The sequence below is a fragment of the Meriones unguiculatus genome, chromosome 20 (genome assembly GCF_030254825.1).
Source record: "Meriones unguiculatus strain TT.TT164.6M chromosome 20, Bangor_MerUng_6.1, whole genome shotgun sequence".
Classification (NCBI taxonomy): domain Eukaryota; kingdom Metazoa; phylum Chordata; class Mammalia; order Rodentia; family Muridae; genus Meriones; species Meriones unguiculatus.
Window position 1 is genome coordinate 66195962 of NC_083367.1, and position 16066 is coordinate 66212027.

At 46.5% G+C, this 16066-nt stretch overlaps 1 protein-coding gene across 2 annotated transcripts in view; it reads right to left on the reverse strand.

The window, feature by feature from the left end:
- The window catches only part of Tiam2 (TIAM Rac1 associated GEF 2), a 194027-nt gene that overhangs the window by 51871 nt on the left and 126090 nt on the right, over positions 1–16066 (reverse strand). For both annotated transcript variants that reach the window (XM_060373453.1, XM_021648942.2), the window contains exons 13-14: positions 15378–15470; positions 14932–15195 (exon numbers count right to left, since the gene is read on the reverse strand). In XM_060373453.1, coding sequence (XP_060229436.1) covers positions 14932–15195; positions 15378–15470 — 357 coding nt within the window. The remainder of the gene's footprint in view (positions 1–14931; positions 15196–15377; positions 15471–16066) is intronic.

Consider the following 16066-nt stretch of genomic DNA (forward strand, 5'->3'; position numbering starts at 1 on the left):
TTCTAGAAGTGTCTAGAGTAGGTTCACTGTGGCGGGAAGATTCCCTTGTAAATGTGGGTGGCACCACTCCATGGGCCAGGACCCTGACTGCAGAGAAGTAGAAAGGGAGTGAGCGAGAACACTCATCCCTCTTGGCTCCCCAGCTGTGCGTGTGATAGAAACAGTCCTCAGCTCCATCTACCCTGCCTTCACAGCTACGATCAACTACATAAGCCAAAACTACCCCTTGCCTGAGTGGCTTTTGTCAGGTATTGTGACATAGGAACAAGAAACTAACACGATGAAAATCATGCACGCTACCTGTAACATGTGAGATTAATGAGAGCACTGCAGGGACCCATGAGCCACGTCCCCAAATACCATATAACAGAACCACAGCCACCAACCTTCAAAATGTCACTTGGTGGGCAGTGCCACGGCCTCTGAAGCCTTCTTCTACCTTTGCCTCTCCTCACGGGCAGGATCTCTACCGTGGGAAAGTCCGAGCAACACAGGAAAATGCAAACTATGGAGCTCCCCTGACAGAACAGCAGTTCAGCACCCACCCGCTCCCTTCTCATTGGGGGAAGATGAAAAGCTCCCAAGAGCTTTGAAAACGGAATGCCCCGATAAGCAGGGCAGCACACGAGCCTCTATCTCAGGCTCAAAACTACTTCACTTGATTAGATTATCGATCGCTAGAAACCCAGTCTTCTGACAAGAAGGCCCAAGATGCTCTACGAAAAGGGGTAGAAAGTGTAAAATACATCAAAGAAGTTAGATGAGAATATAACTTCACATGACTACATTAAGTTTTAATGATATAACCATTTTGAGCTACATATGTACGCCTGATTTTTATTTTCATTTTGCTATTTTTAACTTAATTTATTTGTGTGTGTGTGCTGACCCAAACTGAGGACCTCTGGAAGAACACAAGGGCTCTTAAATGCTGCTGGCCCACCTCTCCAGCCCCTATCCTTGACTGTGTAATATATCCTATTTTCTATCTGCTGACATTCAGGTAACAGTTTGTGTGAACTCTGCCTCAGTCCACACTGTCTTCAAGTTTCTTGGTGCTTCCACTGTGAGGTTCAATCTATGAAGAGCTCAGAAAGAACCAAAGAAGAACCTGGGAGATCTTAGCCTATTCAGTTGCCTCACTCTGTGAATCTTTTGCTTTTTTTTCTTCCTTAACTACAAATGCAATTTTAAGAGAAGATCAATATTTGATTAAATCAAAGCTGCCGTGTGAGCAATAGCATTTTGCACATATAAAATTAAGAAAATTTCCCCCCAGTTCTTCAGGCCTCACAAGCTATCACACAATTTCCTGTCAACCTCACAAGTCAATCAGCGGCCCCAAGAACACTCCAAACACAGAGGCTACTTGCAAAGAATGCTGTGGAGCTCCCCCATGTGAACTGGAAATCTGTGAGCTTTGTATAGCAAGGTTATTTTTAACTAACTTTGATTTCCTTAAGTTTTATTCATGTCTTTTCTTTAAAGTGCAGTGGCCTGTGGCACCTTTCATTAATGGCCATTTTCTGTGCTTTCTCATCCAGGCAATATGGCTCATTAGCTGTCAGAGACACAAAATGACAATTAGAAACTTAAATGAAATAATAAACACATGCACAGACCTAACCCCATTCGAGGTTAGGCAAGTCCTAACCTGACTACCCAACCAAAAGATCATCATTTAATGCCACACATTATTACCACACAAAAATCTGTGTGTGTGTGTGTGTGTGTGTGTGTGTGTGTGTGTGCACGTGTGTATAGGCCAGACATTAACATCCCTCAGGATGGCATCTTTCGGTTTTGAAGAAGAAATCTCTCACTGGCCTGGAATTTTCCTAGTAGGTCAGGCTGGTTGACCAGCTCACCGCAGGAATTGGCCCCCAGAGCGTGGCCACCGTGGCTAGGGTTTTTTTTTTTTTTTTTTTACATGGATCTTAGAGATCAAACTTAGGTCCTCATGCTTGCATGGTAAGCGCATTACCAACTGAGCCATCTCCCAGTCCATTCACGTTAAAACTCATTATTATCCTGTGTCAAGGACATTCAAAGCAGCCATTTGACTGTTACCGTGAAGCAAGAAGAGAAATTGACTCTATTGCTACACACACATCCTGCCAGAAAAATGTAAACTTCATAAATCTCCCAAGTCTACTTAACTGGGGTCACAATCCATTCGGTCCACACCACAGCAGGCGCTGGATGCACAGAAGCACAATGCGGTGTAAGTCTCTCTTAAACAACCGGCCACCAGGGTCCGGCCCAACCGCCTGGAGAAGAACTAAGGCCAACGTTTTCAGGATAGCACTGAGCAGCTGGCTTCTACAGTGTCTCAGGCCTCCTGAGAAGGACAACAGAGAGCGGAGGAGGCCACCTTCCCTCAGATGCCATTCTGTTCTCTAGGAGGGCTATGACTGTGACTCGGGAACCATGGTCAGCCCAAGCCCAAAGAAAAGGGGAGTGGGAAGTGAAGGAAATATTCCCAAAGTATGCTGGATCCCACCAGACAGTGACGCCATCTGGAAAAACCCCCAAGTGACAATCAATTACATTCAGGGGCATGTGACAGACAGAACTATATTCCAGCCACTTAGAAATTCACTCTCCCCTCCCCCTTCCCTTCCCTCCCCCATCTCCCAGCCGGGGTTCATGTAGGCAAGAGCTAGTGGTAGGGACTGAAGAAGGGTCTTAAGTGCTAGGCAAGCGCTCTACAGATGAGCTGTATTCCCAGCCCTAAATAAGCTCAGTAAAATGGATTTTAAGTCCAAAGCTCTCAAAACGAGTTCTTTGGCTTTTTATTGAAAGATCCTGGGAAGAAGCCTGGGGGGGGGGGGAGTAGAAGGTGGAATGGTGCGGGGGGGGGGGGGGATGATGACAAGGAGTGCCCACTCCAGCAAGACTTTCATTCTGCTGCATAAAACAGGGTGAAATGGAATATTATTCTGCCATGAAGAGTAGTGAAAAGCTTATTAAAGGTACCATATAAGTGAAACTACACTAGAAAGAAGAGAGCAAACACAGAGGCTACACACTGTGTGGCTTCATTTACATGGCACGAGGGAGGGTAAGAACAAGAGCAGACTTCTGGGAGCACAGGACTTCTTTTTTGAGGTGACACAAATTCAGCAATAAATCGATAGCATTTGTAGCTGCAGAATTTCAGGAAGATACCAAAAATCATGGAAGGGTAGGTTTAAAAGTAAACCAGATGGTATGTGAATTACATTATACTTTTTCAAAGGAGGGTTACAAATTATACAGGATTACACTGGAGACAAATTTACAATGCCGCTGTAAAGTAACTTTTATTCATCTGATGCAACTGTCATCTTGGAGGCTTATTGCCTCTGCCTGCTAACCTAGTCCTGGAAGCTTCTGGCCTCCATATCATCTAATCCAAGCCTCGAATGTTTTCAGCCTCTGAGACTTACTGTTGGATAAGCAGTTTCTTGTTCTTACTGAGTTTATAGCTGGCTGGTTTAAGTCAGCTGCTCTGGCTCAAACTCCTCTCCCCCAGCTCACTTATTCAATCTAGCTCTTCTCTGGGCTTCAGAATTACTATGCTTGTCATCAAACTAACTCCAGAAAGCTGTTCTAGTCTTCTGGCTCCTTCTCATTCTCTGGCTCATTCTGTCTTCACCTGTATCTTACTTGTTTTCTCTTCAATTTTTCTCTGCAAAACTCTTCCAGTAAGACTCCCTTCTCTTTCTCTCTGCATTATCCCTTAAGTAGCTTCCCTTTCCCCCCTCTTCTCATGAGAGTTGGGCATATCCTATTCTGTCATATCTTTCTGATTCATTGCTTTATCTGCCAATCACTTTCAAACATGGGTGCTTCCTTCTACAAACTGATGTTGGGATTAAAGGTGTATATTGAGGGCGTGTCAGTATTCCAGCCAGAAGGATTAAAGGTGTGTGCTAAGGGCAGAGCCACACCACAACTATTAACAGTTTCTTTTCCCCCAGTAAATAACACAATTCTGGGGATCGCACTGTGATCAAATACCCTGCAGCATGCCACTGTAAGGGAATTCAAGGAACAAGTCAGAGAAGATTCGGCCACATTACTACAGGGTTCGTGAAGAGCACTATGAGCCATGAAAACAGCCCAAGAGAAAATATTTTGGGGCTATTACTATGAATAACAGGATCCCCAACAACTCACAGCCAATCTGAGAAATCCTCAACTACCACCAGAGAGATGGTCCATAACTGTGCCCCCAAGACTCAGATCCAATGGAGCTTAGACAACAGGAGCCACCATCAGTCCAGGACCACCCTCTGTATCTGCTGCACCACAAGGAGAATTATGCCTGGGCTTTACCCTACATCTACCATAAGAGAAAAGATGCCAGAACGAAAGCACTTCCCACATGGATGGGAAAACGGCACAGTGATCTCCTCTAAGACTGGCCGTGACCTTGTCTGAGTTGACAGTGGCATCATGCGCCTGTGCCTTGTTTTACCCAGCTGCAAGAGTAAGATAATAACATGTCTCCGCTCCACCAGACTGAGAGGAGGGTAATTAGAGCTCCTGGGCCCCTGTGTGATCTTTGTGTGGAGACAGCCTGCTATTATCACAGTCTTAACCAACACCTCTCCCAGAAGCCGGGACATGGCTCTATTTAAAGAGGTAACAGGATTTGCTTCAAAACCAAAATACTAATGCTTTGCTTCTTTGACTTTGTAAACTTTTATAGGACACGGGCCTTGTGATAGAAGTTAAATTGTTCCTTCCATCCCATCATAAATGAACATTAGAGAAAAAGAGAAAAGCCTTAACTGCCTTCCCTAAGACTCATCTTAAGTGGGAATGAAACAGGAACTAGAGGATGATGCCCTAGGTCACATATAACTAGAAACTAGGAACTAGAACCAAGTATCTGTGCTCTGGACTTACAGCCCTTTACAAATGCTGTTGCCACCAATTTAACTCAAACACATGCTCAAAAGTGACCTACCCTGGAGATGGGGAAGCCAAAGCCTTTTTCTAAGTATGGTTTGGGTTCATCTGTGATGTGACAGAAAAGTCAGGGCAGACAATCTGGCTCTCTGCCAAGCACAGCCACAAGCCAGCCTCATACAACACACACACCTTACAACACAAATAAAATCAAAGCCTTCCTGTCTCCCAGTAGCTATTTACTCACCGTGGTGCTTTGCAATTGCAGTGCAAGCTGCTGTATCTTAAACCCCTCATTGTGTCCCCAAGTTCCCATTGTCAAGGGATTTTCAGTCACGGGTAAATGACAGCAAGCTCACATACAGGAATTCTGCAAGGCAGTAAATGATGAGTCCTATGGCAGGTAGACAGACAGTAGGCTCTCAGAGTTCAAAACGTGATCTTTCCCTATACCTGCAGGCCGCTCCCTCCTCCTTACAGAACACAGTCCTAAAACAGAAGTAGGCAAGGCAAGGCGGTTTCTACAAACTTCCATTCCCACCTACCTAAAGAAATAGAAGCAACCTTCTATTCATACCTCACCACTTAAACCTGCCGGAAAAGGTCGCCCTACCCTCCCTCCCCAGGGAAATACATTCTGACCTACAGAACATTTCTAAGGCAGAGCCATAGAGCTACAGGTGCAATGGCCAAATAAGCCTGGGTGATTGGTGATTGGTCAAGAGGCCAAAGTTCCTCATCTGTGCCCCTTTTGCTCATCATGTTTATAAAGCAAAAATGATGAAGTTTACGGGCTGAAGGCTAGCTCAGTGAGTAAAATGGCTGCCACACACACATTCCCCAGCCCCTGCATGGAAGCTAGACGGAGGGGTGTGTTGCTGTAATCCCAGCACTGGGGAAGCAGAGACAGGTGAAGTGCTGGAAGCTTTCGGGCCAGCCAGTCTAGCTGAATCAACAAGATGCAAATTTAGCAAGAGAATCTGCCTCAAAAGAAAAGGTGAAGAGTGATCAAGTAAGGCATCTGTCATACATGCATATACTCACATAAACACATATACATACATCATATACACACATGATAGAATTCAGCAAACACTCAGAGAACTGTGCTAATCCCATTATGTCCGAACGTCCCGGAAGTCTGACCTGCTCTATCCCTCAACAGAAACACGAACATGAGAATTAGATACACAGACGGCAGCTGGAGGGTGGGGTGTGTTGGGAGGGCCAGACAGCAATTAGCAGCTGATGAGTGCTTCCCTGGGAACTTCAGTTTCCACAGCCAGCCCTTGGGAGGCCTGGGGCAGGGACCCTGCTGCTGGCCTTCTTCTCCCTGCTCTAGGGTCAGCCAACTAGAGCTCTTGGCAGTAGACACACAAAAACAATTTCCTAGGCCCATTTCCAAATGAAGTAATTCAAAGCTACTACCCAAGTCACAAAAGGAGATGACTTGAGCTGCACCATACCTTCTTATAAAAAAATCAAAGATACTGAGGGCCAAGAGAAAAATAAAGATAAAATGGATTTACATAGGAAGAGGCAATTAATAAGCAATTATAGCTGGGCTGTGCTGCATCCGAAATACATTTACAAAGCAACAGAACATAACTGACTTCTGTGAAGTGAAAGGAACTGATGTGTTGCAACTGCATTTCCAATGTGTACAGATTATCACCCCCACAAAATAATCACATGGAGGCAAGGTTTCATTTTAGTTTACAACCCTCAGGGTACAGTCCATGACTGAGGGAAGTCGGGCAGGAACTGGGAGGCAGGAAGCTGATGCAGAGACCATGGAGGGGTGCTGCTTACTGCCTTGTTCCTCACAGCTGGCTCAGCCTGCTGTCATACAGCACCCAGGACCACCATCCGAAGGGTGACACGGCCCACAGTGATCTAGGTCCTCCCATAGCAATCATCAATCGAGAAAACACTCTACAGACTGGCCTACAGGCCAGTCTAATGGGGACATTTTCCCAGCTGAGCTCCTTTCTTCTCAGAAGAACCTAGCTTGTGTCAAGACGACAAAAAACAACACAACAAAAACACCCCACCAATTAACCAGAATACCACTGTCCTGCTTCATCCCTGATCTTGTCCCTCTTGCCCTGGTCATCTTCTGTACCTTCTCATGGTAAGGATGTTTCATGAGCTCAGCCTGTTGTTTTTATTTCCACTCTTTCTCCAGCGAGCACTGCCACTCAACAGACACTACTGTTAAATAACTACATGGCAGAACAGAGGAGGAGGAGGAAGAGGAGGAAGAAAAGGAGGGGAGGAGGAGGAACATGAGTTGAGAATGGTGGCAAGCACCAGTAATTCCAGCATGGGTTGGGGAGGGGTATAGAAGCAGAAGGAGCTTAAGTTCAAAGTCAGCGTAGCCTACACAGCCAATCACTGTCTTAAAAAAAAAAAAATCAAATGAATAGCACAAGGGGTGGTCTATGCTCCTAAAGATACTGGTTTCTCAGGAGGACCTAAGGGTGCTCCATTCCTCTACTGTGGCAGGAAGTCACGTGTCTCGTTTCACAAGCCTAAACCAAGCCCCCAAATTCAGGAGTAAGCGCAGAAGTGCATTCCCCAACATCAAGGCTTAAACAAGAAACCCTCCAAGACAAAGTATTTATACCACAGATATGAACTCAAGCAATACACAGGCCAGGGTTCCCCGCTTCGCTACAGGTATGACCCTCTGCACTTTAAATAAACCCTTGCAATGTGTTGGGGGCATGTGTCTCTTGTATGTTCAACTAAGTAATCACTGGGTGCTGTACTTACATGCCTGGTGACACACTGATGCTAAAAAGACAGATGCTTCTGTCGGGAGAGATGAGCTGTGTAAGCCAGTGTCTCAATCTGTTAACAGTATTACTGCAATGTAATATAGTGTATACCACAATAAACAGTGAGATGTCTGCGAGACTGAGTCGAGCACTTCAGCTGTGGGTGGTGAATATTCCCACAGCCACCTCCTAGCACAGAATCGCAAAGGTAGTCCTGTATGTTAAGCTTCACGTTTCCACCATTAATCCCAGGGCTTGTCACATAAAAATAAGCTGACTCTCTTATGGCCTGGAGGCGAGACCTGCAAGGAGAGCGAGGTGAGCGCCACAGGGGGACACAGAATCCACTCCTTCTGTCACTGACTCAAGGCCCCACATCACACTGATTCTCCAACTCTCACCCTCCTCCCTCCCTAAGACAGACCTCATGACACCGGTGGGGCCACTCAGGGATTCAGGCCATTTTCCCCACTCGAAGAACCTTAACAGCAGAGGCTCTCCTGCCATATTCACAATTCAGCTAATCAGGGAATGGATATCTAACACTGGCCATTATTCTGTTGTAACAAGATAACGCAGAATGGATGTGGCTCAGTCAACAGAGTGCTTGCCTGACTTGCCCTGGTTCCATCCCCAGTACCACAAAATCCGGGCATGGACATGCCTGTAAATCACCAAAGCAGGAAAGTATCCCAGCATGCTCCCCAACGTATATACTCGCCCAGATCAGGAAAAGAAAGAAAGCAAGAATTTTCCCTGGAAGAAAAGCTCAATGCTAAGGACACAGCAAGAGAAAGTTATCTACTTACTTAACATGCTCACTTTCAAAGCTCTTCCTACATTACCAGGCACTACTACCGCTTTCCAAGAATCAGCTCATTAACTCATAAAAGTCCGAGACCATTTCATAGATTCTAAAACTAATCAGAGAAGTTAACTGATCTGCCTGGGCGCACACAGCCAGTGAGCCCAGAACCAAGCTGAGACCAGAGGCGGCCCGGCTAACATCCATGCCTCTAACCACCGTACCCACAGTTTCACAGGACATCACCGTTTAGCCTTTTATACTGCTGGAATTTTATAGTGCGCATCACCGATCCTGAAAATGATGACATTGTCAACAGTGGGGCTATTGAGGGGGAACTCGGAGGAGTGGTGCATGTTTCCCACAGAGCGGACAACCTGTAACACGGGCTGAACGCTGGTGCCATGAAGAGAGGCTGGAGAGCCTGAATTCTAGGTATTGACAGCCTCTCTCTCTCCAAACATCGAGAGCTGAAAGAGGTAAGCCCGTGCATGGTCATGAGAGTGAGTAAGAACTCCTCTGCGCTCCTGGATTTACACTAGGCCCCAAGTGCGTGGCCCTGTTTGGAGAGACTTAGTAGGTGCGGCCTCGCTGGCGGAAGTTAGTCGCTGAATGCAGGCTTCAAGAGTTGAAAGCCGTTGTCACTTCCGGCTCACCCTCCCTGTTTCCGGCTTGCGTTTGAAGATGCCAGTTCCTTCAAAGTGCTGAATGGATTCTGGGAGAGGACTCATCTTCAGGCTCAGAACAGAAGAGGAGAAACCAGGGCAGACGCAGGCGCAAGCATCACCGTGAGGACTGATTCTGCCTCTTGTGTGAAAAGCCACAGCCATTCTTTCTCTTTAACAGCAAACCAAGCTGCCTGGATTTACACTACCATTGAGTGGCCTGGCTTGCTTGTGAGCACACGAGGCCAGGCATGGCATCCACGTGCTCACCTGGACCTTGTAGTGTATTTGTATCCGACGTTCAGGGAAATGATTCAACACTGGGTTTTGCTAACGATGCTGGCAAGCTTTATATACCAGCTTCTCCCCAATCTCTCCTGCTGTGTGTGCACTGCTCCCCATCACCACCTATTTACCATCCTGCGATGACCAAGTGAAACTAACGGCGGTAGATACAGCTCGAGGGCTGAAGCACTTAAATTTCACAGGAACAGGCAGTAATTCGTTCATTTGTTCTTTTTGTAATTCTTTTTATTTATTTCCAGAGTATTTGTTGACTGACTTTTGTTGCACTGGGTGGGGTAGGTAACTTGAACAAGCAAATGTCTCTTCACAAGTGGCCCCCTCTCTTAGAAATCATTAACCACTCATACATCCTAGGGATGAGGTGAGACCTCACGCGCCTCACAAGCCGTCATAACTTCCAGAAGGGAATGCCAGTAGGTCCAGCCTTGTGAGGGCCTCATGAGGAAATTACGCAGCTTTTCTGACTGCAGCACGGCAACTGCCATCTCATACCCAGAAGGTTCCACAAGAAGGCTTGTGATCCGGGAAAAATAAGAATCCTAGAAGAGCATCGGCAGTGAAGCTACAGTGCTGGACATTGTGGCAAGTATGTTCCGGAGGTCAGGAGGTCATCAACCAAGTGCCTTGAGTTCTCTGAGAGGAAAGGTCAGGCTGTGCTCAGCTGCTGCTGTTTCCCACGATTCTAGAACCTGAGGCTTTGCAGCCTGACCCCGGCAGGACTGCCAACTCCTTTTCATAGCCCCTGTCTGGCCCCTGTCTGTATATAGCAGATTGCCAGCTCCAAAGGAAAGGCCACCCTTTACCTCCCCCAACCCCTGCCCACCGCTTCCAGGCCCATAGCCACACATCTATGCCACTCAAACCCAACTCCTGGACTCCACTTCCCCAATCCTGGATTCCTCAGCGCTCACAGAGCGAACTGCGCTCCAATTCTCCACATTGCAAAAGCTTTTCTACATTGAAATATCTTATTTTTCTACTCATCTAAAGTTTCTTAAGCATATCCAACCCAACACTGGCTAATTCATATCTTCGAGCCTGAAAAGTGTAGCAAAAGTCAAACAAGAGACGAAATGAGACAGTGAAAAAATGGAAATCAAACTCCCAAACCAAACTCAACTTTAAAAGGGAATTTGTTTCCAGGGACCTCAACTCCCACCACTGCTAGCAGGATTTCACACCCTCTCTTTCATGCTTGACCTTGGCTGAAAAGTAACTCATGCTTACATCCCTTACTGTGTGAAAAGCTACCTTCAGTACAGCTATAAGGACGCTGGCATTTTTGAGGCCAAGGTTCCAACTCCAGGACAAGTTACTATTTTCCAATTGGAACTTTTTATTCGTATTAAACAAATACACCCTCTGTTCTGTGGGAACACTGATATGTTTTAAAAATCTTACAACTTGGAATGTTGATCAGATAATCGGTAATAGCAACTTTCCATAGAAACATTGTTCCCAGAACTCAATGCTGTTAGTCAGTCTAGGCATCTCATGGAAGCCAAACTGCACCCCCAACCCATAAACAGGAATTCAGTGGGTATGGCCCAGTAGAGCTGGCTCCCATATGATAGACAAATACATTCCCAAGAGGAAGCCACCCTGAAGAACAAATTTACAAAATTTACAAAAATCGGTGCAGGCTTTTAATCCCTGCACTTGGGAGGCACAGTTTAAGGCCAACCTGGTCTACATAGTGAGCTCCAGGATAGCCAGAGTTACATAGTGAGACCCTGTCGCAAAAACAAACAAACAAAAGGGATTTCTGACGAGATTCTCCACCACTCAGCCACCAACTCAAAAGGAGTAATTCAGAAGGGGGTCGGGGGCTGCACCAGCACCTCTGGCCATGGTTACCTTCTGTGTCTGCAAAGCCCTTTGCTGGGTGTCAGCCCAAGAAGCAGCAACATTGATCTCTGTTTCCATCCTGCTAAATGCACCTCTGGCCCTCACAAGGCTGTAGTAACAGCTGTTGGTATGGAGAGAACAGTCATGCCACAGGGAGTCTGGGGAGTCTAGTGTTTACATAAAAACTTCATTCACAAACTTACACCCTGGGGAGACTTTCCAAAAAAGCTGCTGAGATTGCTCAAAAGCCAGCAAACGAAGGGAAATTCCATGCACAAATCACAAAAGTAGCATTAACAGGATCCAAGCACAAACAGCTTGGGTATACCCAACTCCTTCAATGGTGGCCTTGTTGGGTCAAAAATAACACTGTCCTCTTTGGGAAATTCCAGTGATTAAAATTAATCCTGCCTGTTAAAAAGTCTTTACTAGTATTTCCGCTCCAGTCAAATTTAGCCCGTGGACATTTCCTGTCCCTGGTATGGGTAACCTGACGGAACAGCCATTCATTTCTTAGGAGGCAAAGTCACTCTCCTCTAACACTGTGGCCCTGTGGCTTCTGCTGTGGGACCAGAGTCAGGAGAGTGGGGTGACAGCTCTGAGTCCTCGGCCTCCCATGTGTGTCCTCAAGCAGGAGCAAAGGGACAACGCCTTAGTAATGCGTGCTAACCATTGTCAGCTGGCATTTCAAAGGATGGTGGTGGTGGGTCGGGCCAGGGCCAATCCCTAACTGAAGGACAGACGCTGACCAAGATATCGGCAGTTTTTGACAAGAACATGTGTGACACATCATCTCACTGGATCCTCAGAACTTCAGCTCAGGAGAGCTGGAGAAGGACCGGTCCTTCTACTCATAGGAAGCCCTCCTCCTGTGGACCAGAGTGCAAGTGGCTTAGCCACAGGCCTGCACCCGACTGTCTGCAGGACATACTCACACACCCGAACCCAGCCTGGTCTGTCTTCTCTAAGCCCAGGAGGTAAATCTGGGACTCGTTTCACCAAATGTCATAATCACCATCATAATCTGTGTAGCTGTGTGACTAAAACCGGAAGTGGACCAGAGCCAGATGCAGCTTTTCCCAGGGCCTCGCCTTCCAACACATGGCAGGAAGGGATCTACATACATTCCCTGAGGCAGTCAAATATGCCCCAACAACTACATGTGGCTTTCTTCCTGCTCTACGTGGGACCTGTCCAGCTCCCTCTTTACAATGCAGGTCTTATCTTTCAGAAACATCACTAGGTAGAGACCCAGGCTTTGTGAAACGGACGCGGGGCCTTTCTTAGCTCCTTCCTCCTTTCCAAGCACACAGCACCTTCTAGCAATGTTCATGGGTAGAACATGCATGAATACACACTAAAGTGACCAGTCTTAAAGGCAGCCCAAGGCTGTATTAAAATACCTCCTCCAAAGCTATTTAAATGTTTGTATAAGTTTTGATTTTATAATAGGAGGACAGAGTGACTTCTATTTCACAGTAAAAGTGAATCAAGGTAAGTTTTGCTGTGAATTTTGAGACGGTGTTTTCTGGTGTACCCCACTCTGGCCTGGAATTCAGTTCTCTTGCCTCAGCCTTCTGTGGGCTTAGGTTCCAGGTGGTGTAAGACATTGTATCTGCCTTTTAAACAGAGACTTGATTAAAGACGAAGCTGGGACCGGCAGGGAACAACTGGGTCACCTACCAAGAGCCAGGGACACTGTGGGGACTCTCGCAAAGGCATAGCTTGATCAGAGGACGAGGCACCACAGGTTATTGGAAACGTGACCACAGAGCAGGAAAAGGAGCAGAAGACACATGAGTGGTGTGGGAAATGACTCTGTACATTTGTGATTTGACTCCAGGGGCCACTTGAAGAGCTGTGACTGCATCTCACAATCATCTCTGCAACCTCAATGCCTACATGCTACCCCTGTGGGAACCCAGTCCTCACACCCAGGCCTGACTCAGAACCTGTCTGACTGTCCCCATACTCCATTCGTAGCACCCAGAGCACAAGCTCCTCTTGTGAGCAGGGCATCATGATTCCAATGAGAGACCTGGTCTGCCTTTGCTTTTAAACTTCTTACCAGTGCACCCCAGATTTTATTTCTACCCTTAACCTTCAAAGTTCTTAAGTACTCAGTGTCTTTTCAAACACAATACCTCAAAAAGGAAAAAAAAAATCCTCTTTTCAAAGTGTACGGAAAAGCGGTTTATCATGGCACACAGGCTCACGACCACAGAACAGTCACCACACAGAAGTGGGATAAATGCTAAACCGTGGGGCCAGAGAGCCCGTGTTCTGCCTGAGAAAAGTGCTAAATCTCAGCACACTCTAGCCTAGCTGGAGAGGAAGGCCCATGCAGCAAAGGCGCCAGCAGCTGTCTGCCCCCCCAGGCGGGTGGACACTGGTAACAAAATGGCTGCAGACAAGTTTCCCATACCCTCACTTCATCGAGTTCCCTGTGTGTGTGCACGCGCACACACAACACACAGAATAACTTCTGGAACATAGCATGAATCTAGGACTGGAAAAGGGAGCGGACAAGCTTAACCATTTAACTTACCTGTTTGATTCTTCTTTTAAAAAAAATTAAGTCTGAATCTTTTGCTCGTTCATTCCCAGAATAGAAGAAGATATTACAGGCTGAAGTGCTTTCTTCTTGTGACAAAATGCAGAGGAATAACAGGTAGGGAATGCCACTCCAGAACAACCACTCCAACAAGGAGCACACAACATGAGCCACTCAGGCTTAGAAGAGCAGCCTGGCAGAATCTGAATGGTGGTCCCACTATCACCAACCATTGGTTAGCTCCATCATAATTTCTGTTTCATGATGCCCATTTTTCTATGCCAACAGCCAACCTCATGATGTTTTAAGTGGGAAGAAAGTCCCAAGAGAGGAAGAGAAAGCACCAGACACCTGAGTGAATCACAAATCTTACCATCTGATGCTTAATTACAGACAACCTGGTAAGTCTGCTTTATCATTAAATCCATCCTAATGACCTCTCTTTTGAGTTTCGCATTCATTTCTGCCCAGCACACAAGAGATTTCTATTGAAAATCCATTAGCAATGCAGGACAGTGTGGAAAGAAAAATAACTCATGTGTTGCCAGGTTCAAGATCCACTCTATGCTCTAGGAAGCCTGGACTCTCCCTCCAAAAGAGGGAAGCGACAGGTACTCGGCTAGGGCTCTGGTTCAAATGTAACAGTCAAGAGAGGTAGAAACAGTAAGTTCAGAGAACCCATCAGAATGTGAGCCCTCATGTGGATATTTCATTTGAAAAGAAAAATACTCGCGCTCTCCATTTATAGGCCTTTAAAATGTTCTGAAATCAGTCCATGAATTACATGCAAAGCTTGCTGTTTCTTAAGAGACCAGTCCTCCTGGCAGAAAAAACACCCAAACAAACAAACAAACTCTACCATGGTTTTTAGTTTTTCTGAAGGTTCCCTAATTGCTAAATTGTATGGACTATTGAGAAATCTATCCCAGTAGGCATCTTGTCCTAGCAAATGAGGAAACATTCTCTGAGTAGCAGTTTATACAATCTGGCCTTGTAATCTAAGCTGCAGCCTAAGAACGCAGGCCAATGGCACCAGCAGTTCAAGACAGTCAAAGAATACAGCCTTACCATTTGCGGAGGTTTTTTTAAAGTTATCCAGGAATTCCTCCAGCAGTTGGGACTGGTTGGGAGAGGGTGGCAGAGCTTTCCGGTCCCTGGAGAACAGGTCACTGTCTGACCAGGAAGCACACAGGGTTGTTCTTGTGTCTGAAGGCCGGGCCACTAGAGTGAGGCCCACGCTCTTCTCTGAAAACAAGGCCTCCATCTGCTTGATGTCAAGGTCAGACACGGCTTCCCCATTTAAGCTGGTGATTTCATTGCCCTTTCTCAGCCCTGAGAACCAGGAAGAAGAAAATAGGAAGAAAGGGAGAAGAGATTAGAGAGATGCATTTTAAGACGAAAGCAGGCTGCAAATGCTGACCACTGACAAGATGGAAAATGCAGCATTATGGAGCTCAAGCCCATACCCCACAGTTAGCAACTCAAAGAGTGCTCATGCAGAGCACCACACAGACCTCCTCCGTATGCCAGGCTGTCAGGGAGAACATCGCTTATAAATATCCGGCTGAGATGCTGGTGCTCATCCACCTGAGCTGTGACTGCAAACCCTGTGGGAGAAAACAAAAAGCAAGTGTGAATTCACCTCCCTTTGTCTCCCCGGCCCAGTCAGCCCCATCCATGAATGTCCATTCTTGTAAGGGCAACATGCTGGGAAAGTAAGGACTATTTTGAAAGTACTATCTTTAGCAAGAGCAGGGGAAAAGAGGAACCCACCAGACCGGAGGGGTTAGGCACGAGAGTGTGTAACCTTACCCAACAGTTGCAACTGTGAGCGCACAGTAGCACACTCACAGCAGCCAGCCACTGGGAATAGGCCAGCTGACAAACGAGGAGACTGAGGACAAACAGAAGGTGTGCACAGACAGCAGAACATGACTGAGCCTTTGAAAGAGGAAATCCTGGCACATCCTATAGACATTAATGCTAAGTGAAATGAGATGGGCACGGAAAGGCAGATACTGAAGGCTTCCCCAAGTGAGAAGGACAAAGGGTATAATGTGCGCTTGCCAAGAGCTGGGGAAGGAGAGGGGAAAGCCAAATACAAAGCTCCAGTTTTGCCAAATGGAAGAGATCTGGAAAGTGGTGGTGAGGATGACTCACAGACACAACTGTCCTTTGCCAACACGGATTAAAGGTGCCAGAT